Here is an 11,895-nt window from a genome sequence, read left to right on the forward strand (position 1 = left end):
CCCCCACCTAAATCCTGACAAACCAGAAGAGTCTTTTTCAAGGTTAAAAATTCTAATTTAGTATTCTAAACCCAATATTGGGGGGGCGGGGGTGGGGAAGGTGCCCCGTGTCTTCTACTACCGCTAGAGAGGCAGAATCTGGAGTGTCAAACCCTACCCTAGTGGGAGAACTGGTTGATTTTCTGAATATCTTTAAAGTCCTCCAGGTCAGGACACCACATCAGACCCTCCACACTACTCGATTTTTGGTTTTTTTCCTCTCCCCTTCTTCAAGCAGCCTCTTCTACATTATATTGACCTCCAGAGGAGCCGCGGAGCACACTAGCGGATCAGAGCACGTGGCTGATGCAGGACTGCCAGAGCCTTCAGCTACGGGAGGAGCTGCGCGTGCGGGGGAGGGCAGCGCGCTGTCAGTCCCGTGTCTGCAGCGAGCGACCTTCGACAGGCCTGCGCGGGGAAGGAGCCGCTGCGCTGCGGCCCTCACTTACAAAACGTCTCCTTGCCAATACGGACGTTGATCATGAACCACTCCATCGCTCCCCCGAGCAGAAAGAAGAAGGGCAGGAACCGGTAGGCGCCGAAGCGCTGCTTCCCGGGCATCAGCTGCAAGAAGCGCTTCACCTTCTTGCTCACCAGCATGACCAGGCCGGGATCAGCGACTTCAGGAGCTGATTAAAAAGCAAAGCAAACCCAAACCAAAACAACAACAAGAAAGCGGGGGCGTGTGAAAGGAGGAACGCACCGTACAACAGCCCCCAACACGCCGAGGTCAAACCGCGCCCGCCAAGAGGAGCCCTCGGCACCGCGCCCCGGCCGCTGTGGGGGAGACCGGGAACAGGGCCGCAGCCCGCTGCCTGACGGCGGCAGAGTAACGGGGCGCCCAGGGCCAACCTCGCCCCCGCCCCGCCTGCAGCTGCAGCAGCCCCTTCAGCTCCCAACGGCCCTAACCGTCCCCGACCCTTCGCCCGCCCGGCGGAGCGCGCAGCCAATCAGCAGAGGCGCCTCGCGCGCGCGCGACCCCCCCCCGGGCAGCGCGCGCCCCTCACCTCCGGCGAGAGCGGCCGGGCAGCGCAGCGCAGCGCAGCGCAGCGCAGCGCGAGCCCCGGCAACAGCGCCGCGGAAGGGCGTGCTCTGCCGCCACGTGACGCCGCCTCGCCTGATTGGCGGGAGCGGCGCCGGGGGGCGGGACGGGGCGGCGGCCCGAGTAGCTGGGGCACGGCTGGCGCTGCTCTTTCCGGCCCGGGAGCAGGAGATTGGAAGTGCGGATGCAACCTGGCTCCTCCCGCAGGGCGGTGCAGAGCGCTACCGCTAAGCCCCTGGGCTGGCCCGAATCAAGTCTTGTAAGCGTTGTTTATTTATTTCAAAATCATGTCTCTGTACGTTGGAGGCGGTTCAGTCGATTGCAGTAAAATTTAGGATATAATGGCTACAGTCTAGAATTCAAAACCAGCAAAAGAAGCTTTTTCTGACTCTGGTTTAAAGAAAAAAAAAGACACGTCTGTCTAGCTGGTGCCCCCCCTTGTTGCGCGCGTGCCCCCCCTTTGTTGCACGCTCGCGCATGCGCCCCCCGCTTTCTCGCGCGCTCTCGGTATTTGAACCCCTCATTTGTTTTCCACCACCGTTCATTTTACTGGAGTAAGTGAAACTTCCATATTAAAATAAAAGTACGTATGGGAAACGGTTGGTTTCTGTGAGAGTGGAAAATAGATTAATCTAGGACCGGTATTTGCATAAACCACTTGGAGACCACTTATTATTTGTTCCACTTTCTCAGTCCTTCCCTTCTGTGAGAAAACTTACTGCTTGCGTAAAAACTCAAGATGTCTCTGTACAGTAAGAAAAGGTGGATTAGAAATCAGAGGTTGAACTGTTGAAGGAACGGAAATGGAATCACAGTGCTGAGCTGGAAGAACAGGAGAAGAAAACCAGTGGAGATCAATGTGCCTCTGCTGCGAAGAGTCCATGTGATGAAGCGAGTCCAGAGAGCACGTGATGATGGATATACCAAAGCTCGGACAATAAAACCTGAAGCTGAGAAGTTTGGTCGGCAATTGAAGGAAGCTTAAGGAGCTTTCAGAGCAGTGGTGAGAGGCAATGTTGTGGATTGGATCATTCAGCTTGCTAGAGGGTGACTCAGTCTCTGCAAAGGGTATTGCAGGAAAAGCAGGGTGCGGTTGCAGCCATCAGTACGGGATTTAGAGAGGAAGACATTGACTAAAGTGGACGAATGTGGAGCTAGTTGGTACAGTCCAAACCGTTTTGATGCAGATACTCCAGTTGACCTGGAAAACGCATTCCTTTCCCTATGCTTCTTTGCAAAATGACTAAGAACAAACAACTCAGAAGGGCTCTCTCTCTCGCGCAGGACCGTACGGGCAGCCCTGATGCAAAAGAATGGCCGTCATCCACAATTTCTCCCAAACTCCGACACTCCCAGAACAAGTTTTCTTATCCTGTGAATGCGAATGTTTAGTTCTGGTGTGGATCGTAGGATGCAGGGAGTTCCTGGCAGCAGGAAGTCGAGTTGTGGTGCAGACCGTACCTTCCCCAATAATATACATGGTGTCTGCAAGACCTCCAAGCAGGCAGGTATCAAGCCCGCAGTAAGCCCAGTGAATCCTAGGTGTAATGAATTGGGGAAGAGCAGTGGGGAAAAATGAAAGGTTTTTGCCGAGGTACTGTATGGATTGCTAATGGAAGGGTATGAGTATGAGTGCGCACTATCAGTGTATCAGAGAAAAATGGGCCGATTAAGTCTTGACTTGGTCTTGAATGAGCAAAAGAAAGAATTTGGCAAATACTGTTTGCTACAGATCCACTTGCTTTAAACAAGGGAGGAAAAACAGTTTTACAACAATTTGGGTAAAGCAGGAGACCGAAACAAAAGGAAGGGTGCCCACTTTGCTCACGGAGATGAAATTTCAGCTATTAAAAAGATAATAGAAGAAGATTCAGAGAAACCGCTAGCTATTTTCACAGATTTGGAATAGGTTTGCCAATCTCTGTTTCCCAAACAAGATGGGGAAGGAAAGGGACATGTTCAGAGGGTGGTAAAACAGTAATACACACCACCCTTTGGGAACGTGGGCTCAGTCCCCAAGGATTACACAAGCAGTGTGTTTGAAAAAGCACAGTCCAGTTGTGGTTGTGGAAAAAGCTGATTGTACAGGGTAGCAGGAAGAAGTAGCGAAACAAAGAACGGACACCTCTTGGGACAAGTGGTTTCATCCATCTCAGTTAAAGCTTTGGAAAAGCGAATCAAAAATGTAACTCAGTATCTGTGGATGCGGTAATCAAAGGCACTCCAGGATGCATCAGAGCGATAGCAGCTACAGCAGCCCTTATTAGAAAAACACGACCTGTAGTTTTGGGTCACCCAATGACTGTGTATATGCCACAGAAGAAGAAAGAGAATTGGAAAAAGCGTGAAGCGGTTCAAGACGAAAAAGGAATTTGGACTATCAGGGGTAAGCCCCTCCTTTCCTTAAGGTATTTACTTTCTATGGTTAGGTGATATCATGATCGTGGACATGGAGGAGCATTGACTGTTGCCTCATGTATTCTACAAACCTGGGCGGCTCCCGAGTGCATGTGGTTGCGAAATGCATAACAACAACCTGCCCAACTTGCCAAAAATTTAACGATACTTATCCAAAGATTAACAGAAGAGGCCGCCCACGGGCTTATTTTCCATTCCAGCGTCTACAAATTGACTATGCTGACATGCCAGCAGCGGAAAGATTTAAACATCTCCTTGTGATAGTTGATCAGCTAAGCAGATGGGTGGAAGCCTTTCCTACCTGCAAAGCAGATACGGCTGCAGTGATTAAAGCCTTGTCAAAAGAAATTGTCCCTAGGTATGGAGTCCCAGAAACTATAGATTCAGATAGGGGTTCTCACTTTTCAGCTGGAGTTTTAGGGAAATTATATCAAATGCTAGGAATTCATAGAGAATTGTACACACCTTATCATCCCCAGTCTTGAGGACAAATTGAGAGAATGAACAGAACTATTAAAAACAAGTGAGCACGGGTATGTACACAGGCAAGTCTCAAATGGCCTAATGCCTTAAACTTAGTGCTGTGGGAAATTAGAACAACCCCTGTACAACCGGGAGGATTATCCCCAGCAGAAGTCTTATTTGGGCATCAGTTGGCTACAGGAACTTATATCCCAGCTAAGACCAGCCTGTTGGATGGAGATGAACGGCTAACCCAGTATGTTCTAGGTATGCAAACAAAGGTTTGAAAATCTTAAAATTATATATGTATTTATTTGTGAGATAAACACTGTCAAAGCTCAAGACATTTGTCTTGATACTGAACAAAATGTTTGTCATTTTGAAATACATCCTGATGAAACCCCTGAAACTATACTTGTATATATTGGAAAAGGATGTGTTTGTATGAGAACCCTCTGTAATCTTATATTCGTAGATAACATTACTGTAGACACAAGTAATCGCTCAAATATTGGTGTTTGTAATTTTACCAAAATTATGGGATGTGGCTTTAATTATTCAGCTCCTGTTGTGTCTTATCAGTTATTACAATCTAATTATACCTTAAGTCAAGATTGATCGCCTACCCCCATCGGAATGAATCTTACATTGGTAAAGGAACTACTACAACATGATGACCTGTGTCAACTGTTAAAACGCATCTGAAACAATGGACAGAAAGCTCTAATCACCGTTCATCATGATACAGAAGAGATACAGCCCATCTCGGAAAGAGTGAAGAAGGATGGAGAATATCATTGGTGGGAGGCTCTTCTGGGATGGTCACCAACCGCAACAGGGGTCTATAATCACATGTTGCACCCAGTAGTAGTTGTGTTAAGTTTGACCATGTTACACCCGTTGCTTACAACCATATTGTATATGAGATGATGGAGAGTGATAGTACGCCTCGAAAGGCTTCGAGAACTCTGCTTAGCATATTGGCAGGGATGCTTAATAAAAACAAAGGGAGGACTGTTAGAGAATATTGAACTGAAGCTGTCCAGAATTAATTGCTTAGCATAACTTGCTTAGCATTAGTAGCTAAATTTGCTGAAGCCTTAGGCCTCGGGCCGTGAACTTTTAGTTAGATAAGTAAAAGGGGGCCCCAGAGCTGATTCAAGCAGGAGAGATAAAGAAGCTGCACGGATGGCAGGAGTAGCCAACCTTGAAGATAAGCAGCAGCCTGCCTGGAGACAATGAAGGGGCCCAAGGAAGAAGGGGAAGAACCCAGACCTAACTGTTACTATTGGTCCAAACTATCGCTTGAGGGGTGGGGAATTTAGATTGTAAGGGTATAATTGCCCAGGGATTTCTTTGTTCGGGGTCCCTCTTCGGAGGCACCCAGCTTGAGCTGTAATTACCGCGCGTGTATCACTAAATTTTATTTTTCTTCAATCTGACTTCGAACTTCTGCCTCAGCAGGAACCTAGGGTCGGACCCTGTTATGGAGGCCGGCGAGCCTGATTTTCCATAACGTCCCCTAAGTGGCTCCTCCAAAGGGATGTTTCCTGAGCGCCGCCAGCGCATCTCTGAAACGTGGATTGTTTTCTGTGCTCTACCTGCAGTTGTATGACGTAAACAACTGAACAAAATAGATCCTCGTCGTATTGGCGAGGATGAGGAGGGAGGCAGAAGCAAAGAAATTCAATCGCGTATCATAAGTCAAATAAGCAGTGACTGCTCAGCATGTAAGACTGTGCCCAAAGACCAGTGCTAAGATTAACGGAGTGCCTAAACTCCACCGTGTTCTGGTCTCCCCCTGTTTTGGAACAGATATCTCCAAGCTCGTGTACAAACCTTCCCATTTCTTTGCGTCTGCTGTATAGAGGCTTGGGCTTCCATGCCATGTGGCAGAGGTAGAAAGTCCCCTGTAGTCTCCAGAAATGTTTTCTGTGTCTCGTTACTTTTCCCTTAAATAATTCCCCCTTAATGCTCGTAGATTCTCTAACGCCGGAAGAGAGCACGGGCTAAACTTGCGAGCAGCCCTCCAGGGCTGCTTTGGCACATGGCAGCAGTGCCTGGGGGCTCGTGGCTGTGCCCAGCCGGGGCCCCGGGAGGAAGGGTTTCGGCGCGCGGGGCTCTCTCCCCGCAGCGCCCCAGCACAGCGGACCTCTGCCCAGAGCCTGCTGCCAGCGCCAGCCCTGCGAGCGCCCTGCGGGAGCGCCCCTGCTCTAAGGCCCGGGCCCTGCTGCCCGACGCGTGCCTGAGGCCCCGGGTGTGCGCAGAGCCCCGCCGCGGGGACGGGGGGCCTGGGGGAGAGCGGGCAGGCTCGTGCTGTGCTCCACCGCCAAGGGCTGTACGTGGGACGTCCGTTCGCCCTGGGCTCTGGGGCTGTGGGCCATCCGGGCCAGAGGTGCCCGGCAGGATCCACCCAAGCCCCTGGGGCCAGGAGAGCCCAGGCTGCATGGCCAAAAGGCCAGGGTGCTGCACGGGCACCCGGTCACCAGCACTGCGAACTGCTCTTGTCCCGCAAAGGAAGCCCGCGATTTCCCTGGCTCCGCAGCTCCCAGCACCCGCCCTTGGCTCCGTCTCAGCCCAGCCGGCCTCCTGAGGCCAGCAAGGCCAGAGGCACGTGGACAAGGCGCTCGCCAGGTCTGGGGAAGGTCTTGCCAACAGCTGGTGAGAACAGAGCCCCGCCGGTGCCCTCCCCGAAACCAGCCCCCGAGAAAGGCGACGGAGGAGGAAGGCAAGGAAGAAAAGTGAGATCTCCCAGCACCGTTGAGATTAGGTGGCACTTTTATTCTGCAGGGGGCAGGGGAGTGGTGCCGTTGTTGGGGCTGCCCCACGGCTCGTCCTGCGGGGTGTTCAGGACCGGCTGTAAGGATGTTGTGTCCGGCGGAATAGCCGGGAGCGTCCTGGCCGATGCTCTGGCCCTGGCCGTCCTGCCTGGGGGCTGCTCTCAGGAGCCGGAGGTAGAAGACGACTCTGATTTGTCCTGGCTGCTGGTTTGGGAGGTGGCCAAGTCCGACGCGGATGTGGAGGGTGTAGTGGAGCCCGAGGATGACTCTGATTCTCCCTGGCTGCTTGTGCTGGGCTTGGCCACATCCGGCTCCGAGCTGGAGTGTGTAGCGGAGCCGGAGGATGCCGCCACTCCTGGCTGGCTGCTGGTGTCGGGGCCGGACCGCTCTGGCTGTGCCCTGGGGGCTGTAAGGGAGGTGGGAAGGTCAGCAGCACGGCCCCGAGCCCTTGCCTGGCCCTGGCCCGAGCCCGGGCACCTGGGTGCTTTGCCTCTTACCCGGGGCCCGTGCCGGCGCACCCGTCGCATTCCCAGGCATCCATGTCGGCTGCCACAGCCGAGCACCGTCGGTGCGTCCCTTTGGGTGCGCAGGAGGAGCATAAGAGCAGCTCCCAGGGCCTGCAGAAGCAAAGGGCAGAGCTCTTGCGCTAAGTGCCTGCTCCCGGCACGACGGCATCTGCTGCCGCCCCGGCAGCTGCCACGCTGCAGCTTTGGTGACGTACCCGCTCTCCTCCGCCTGCTGCCTGCCTTCCCGATGGAGGCACTGGCCGGCATCACACTGGCTGTGCCTCTCGTAAAGCTCTTCATATCTCCCGTCCTCCTCCCAGGCTGGTGGTCTGCAGAGAAGGAAGGGAAAGGCATGAGCCTCCCCCGCGTCGGGCACGTGCAGGACGTCCCTGCTCTCCCGGCCCCCCGCCCCGCTTCCAGCTCCGTGCGGAAGCAGGGCCCCGGCTAGCCGGAGCCCTGCGGGCCAGGACTGCCTCGGGAGCCCTTGGCCCGGCACAGCCCTTGGGCCCTTCTGCCTCGGGAGCCCGGCACGAGGGCAGCAGGAAACCAACCTGAACGGGACCAGGATCCCCATTTTTAACATTTCAGGAAGAAACTTCCTCGTTTTTCACTGCGGGCAGCGGAAGCATTCCCTGCCCGCGCTGGTGGCCTGTCCCTGCGGGAGAGACACAAGCGGCGTTCGCGGGGCGCTGCTGGGCCCCGGCGGCGCCCACGGGGCGAGGGAAGGCTCCTACCTGGATGCGGCCCCGGTGGAACCAGGCCCCTTTGCAGGACGGGCACACCATGGTGCCAGAGGACAGGTTTTCATCCACTGGCTCCATGCAGATGATGCAGGTGGTGTGTGCGTCGGGACGCACGGGCACCGCCTGCTCCGGGCGGTGCTCCGAGCAGAAGGACCTGGGGTGAACATGGAGGAGAGGGGCAAGGTCAGGAAGCGCTGAGGCCTTCCACGATGCCCAGAGCAGGGCAAAGGGGGCACAGAGGAGCCCTCCGCAGCCTGGCTCTGGCTCCGGCAGCTTCCCCGGCTGCTCGGCCAGCGCCGGCACGAGGGCCGTCGAGGCAGGGAGGCTCCGGCGCCAGGGCCGGCAGCCCTTACCTGTACGCCTTGAAGAACTGCGTCACGCAGCCGTTCTCGGAGGCGCAGGGGAGGTGGAAGCTGCGGCTGCAGCCCTTCTCCTGGCAGTTAATTGCAGCTCCGCGCTCGCCGCAAGCAAAGCAGCTCTGCAAAGAGCGCGGCAGCCGCCGTCGGCAACGTGCGCTGCGCCTCCGCGGCCAGCCCCACACCCCCAGGACTGCCTTGGGAGCCCTTGGCCCGGCACAGCCCTTGGGCCCTTCTGCCTCGGGAGCCCGGCACGAGGGCAGCAGGAAACCAACCTGAACGGGAATTTTTTTCCCCTAAGCCCTCATATCACATAATTGTTAGAGTAGCAGCAATGGGTATTAGAGTACTTGTAGACAGCTGAGCCTAAATGCAGAGATGGCTTTCCAAACGCAATATGGGCAAGTAAACACTGATATATAAACCCTGTGCTATTTTGTCCAGTTAATATAATGCTATATGGGGGGGGGGGGGCGGGGAAAAATCCAAGATGAGAGCAGTTTCCATCAATACAAAACAATCTAATTAAATATGAATATTTCCTTTGTGCCAAGATATTACATATGCATTATGTGACTTACTTCTCCCCCACGGGTCTTGTTGCAAGAATGGTGTCTGATCAAGCAGAGAAAAGTGGTAGCAAGACTCTGTTTGCTCAGTCTAGTTTATTTAAAAGAACTAACAAACATTAAATAGGTGGCAGAAGCCTAAATGCAATGAACTTTTCACTGCTGCATTTGGTTTAAAAAAAATAAAAATAAAAAACTAAGTGGATGGTGGAAGAATATACTGCCAAAATCTCTTTCAACTTATATCACAAACTTGTGGATCACAATTCATCTTGCAGAGATAAAATCTTGCACCTACCATTCCTATGGCAGTAATGTTTCTTTGATATTAATATGATTGAAGAATTCAGGATATCCGTCTTGAAATGTTTCAGCTAAAATTCATTTTTTTCCATCCTCGCCTCATACTGTCTTTCAGACCGTTTCCTACGGTAAACATCATCTGCCAGAAAAAGATATTATATTAGCAATTTCCAAGAGCATGATGGAATTAAATGTATAAAGTCTACCATCTCTTTTTAAATTTTTCAATCCTATTTCCTCTTGCAGACACTGACAGGCAACTGAAAATTAAAACCAACATGAATCATTTCTACCCCTTAAAAATAGCTTATTCTTCCTCCCATCTAGGCTAAAGCTCTTCCCCTGGGTCTTGAGGAAATGTTCTTACAAGCAAACTAAGTTTCCAGTGTGATAACTTCTTTTATTTTTAATTATTCTCATGGGAAAGTAGACAATTGCCAAACTAGCTGAAGCCAAAGGTAAATTAAATTATAGACACAAAGCCCAATGCCTATGGTCTGCTAGCATGGCTTCAATATTCTAGCTTTTCTTAAGAACAAAGGAATGTACCCAACTTCAGTCTTCTTAACCGTTCTGCCTGCCTTCCCCCTTCCCCCAAATATCCAGCCTCAAAGGTGATGGAAATAAAAGTAGTCCTGTGATTTCTACTTTCAGTTGTTAGAAGTCCAAAATAACTGTTACTCTGAAGAGATACTTGACTCTGAAGCACTGTTCTGGAAGGCCCTGACTATATCAGCAAGGAACAGAGATGGCAAGCACAGTGACAAAACTGCATCCCTGCTTTGATGGGGTATCAGCAAGGTCAAACACAGCTGTGTAAAGGTAGAATCCTCCCACTTCTACAAAAATCCTTTCCTTTCTCCTTCAGGGAATGGCAGTGGCCTACGCAGTAGAAAAGTAACTGTAGGTACAGTGCTTGTGAGCTGAAGGAGCAGATTACGGTCCAAAAGGCGTAGAAGACTTAGACCTATGATATTTTACTGCAGCAGTAAGCCATAGTTTATCTTTGGCCAGATAAGAGTCTCTCACTGCCCCCCTCAAAAAAACCCTACCATTTTGCATGGATTATTGAGCAGTAATAAGGTTAAACTGCACAATTACTATTACTGTATTACGGTACCAGGCATGGCATTCTTTGCAAGAAAACAAGGCTTGCGTTGAAATGTAAAGGCTGCTACACAGCTGATATGCTTTAGTTTCTAACCTGACTTTGTTACATGTATGCCACAGAAATATTAAGTTGAAAAAAACCACAGCAAACCCAAGCTTTCAAAAGTGAGCATGAGAAGCGGAGCGATTTTGTTTGCAGGGAGTGTCAGCTGTGGAAACTGTGTCAAGCTGTTTTATTCTATAGGAAAATCTCAAATAGATTTCCCATGAAAACTGGAGTGTTTTCACATAACACACAGTAGAGCTGAAACATTACAGTTCCTTTGTTCTGAAATCTACAAAAAAACTTACAGTGAGACTTCTTAAAGGGAAAAGAGCACCACATAAAAACTAAATGTCCTAACTTCTAGAAACTGCCATTAGCTGAAAAAAGTTCTCATGACTCATTTTCATACTTTGTTTTCAATTATACATAAAAGATTCCACATTTCAGACGAACCCCCACCTAAATCCTGACAAACCAGAAGAGTCTTTTTCAAGGTTAAAAATTCTAATTTAGTATTCTAAACCCAATATTGGGGGGGCGGGGTGGGGGAAGGTGCCCCGTTTCTTCTACTACCGCTAGAGAGGCAGAATCTGGAGTGTCAAAACCCTACCCTAGTGGAGAACTGGTTGATTTTCTGAATATCTTTAAAGTCCCTCCATGTCAGGACACCACATCAGACCCTCCACACTACTCGATTTTTGGTTTTTTATCCTCTCCCCTTCTTCAAGCAGCCTCTTCTACATTATATTGACCTCCAGAGAGCCGCGGAGCACACTAGCGGGATCAGAGCACGTGGCTGATGCAGGACTGCCAGAGCCTTCAGCTACGGGAGGAGCTGCGCGTGCGGGGTGGAGGGCAGCGCGCTGTCAGTCCCGTGTCTGCAGCGAGCGACCTTCGACAGGCCTGCGCGGGGAAGGAGCCGCTGCGCTGCGGCCCTCACTTACAAAACGTCTCCTTGCCAATACGGACGTTGATCATGAACCACTCCATCGCTCCCCCCGAGCAGAAAGAAGAAGGGCAGGAACCGGTAGGCGCCGAAGCGCTGCTTCCCGGGGCATCAGCTGCAAGAAGCGCTTCACCTTCTTGCTCACCAGCATGACCAGGCCGGGATCAGCGACTTCAGGAGCTGATTAAAAAGCAAAGCAAACCCAAACCAAAACAACAACAAGAAAGCGGGGGCGTGTGAAAGGAGGAACGCACCGTACAACAGCCCCCAACACGCCGAGGTCAAACCGCGCCCGCCAAGGAGGAGCCCCTCGGCACCGCGCCCCGGCCGCTGTGGGGGAGACCGGGAACAGGGCCGCAGCCCGCTGCCTGACGGCGGCAGAGTAACGGGGCGCCCAGGGCCAACCTCGCCCCCGCCCCGCCTGCAGCTGCAGCAGCCCCTTCAGCTCCCAACGGCCCTAACCGTCCCCGACCCTTCGCCCGCCCGGCGGAGCGCGCAGCCAATCAGCAGAGGCGCCTCGCGCGCGCGCGACCCCCCCCCGGGCAGCGCGCGCCCCTCACCTCCGGCGAGAGCGA

General features: G+C 52.2%; 2 protein-coding genes across 2 annotated transcripts in view; one reads left to right on the forward strand and one right to left on the reverse strand.

Annotated features, from left to right (window-relative positions):
• The window catches only part of NT5DC2 (5'-nucleotidase domain containing 2), a 182,855-nt gene that overhangs the window by 98,183 nt on the left and 72,777 nt on the right, over window positions 1-11,895 (forward strand). The window lies entirely within an intron of this gene.
• Window positions 481-9,291, reverse strand: LOC136993209 (PHD finger protein 7-like). The gene is made up of 8 exons (XM_067303630.1): window positions 9,214-9,291; window positions 8,349-8,468; window positions 7,982-8,140; window positions 7,859-7,902; window positions 7,463-7,576; window positions 7,239-7,358; window positions 2,543-2,619; window positions 481-668 (listed from the first exon to the last, which is right to left on the reverse strand). Exons 1-8 carry the CDS (start codon window positions 9,214-9,216, stop codon window positions 481-483), a joined length of 825 nt encoding a protein of 274 aa, XP_067159731.1. The 5' UTR covers window positions 9,217-9,291.

The sequence above is a fragment of the Apteryx mantelli genome, chromosome 12, assembly GCF_036417845.1.
Source record: "Apteryx mantelli isolate bAptMan1 chromosome 12, bAptMan1.hap1, whole genome shotgun sequence".
NCBI lineage: Eukaryota > Metazoa > Chordata > Aves > Apterygiformes > Apterygidae > Apteryx > Apteryx mantelli.

Coding starts and splice junctions, on each gene's coding strand:
- LOC136993209 (XM_067303630.1), bottom strand. Junction 7,903..7,981: donor TCCACCGGGGCCGCATCCAG/GTAGGAGCCTTC, acceptor TCTCTCCCGCAG/GGACAGGCCACCAGCGCGGG. Junction 7,359..7,462: donor CAGCAGGCGGAGGAGAGCGG/GTACGTCACCAA, acceptor TTGCTTCTGCAG/GCCCTGGGAGCTGCTCTTAT.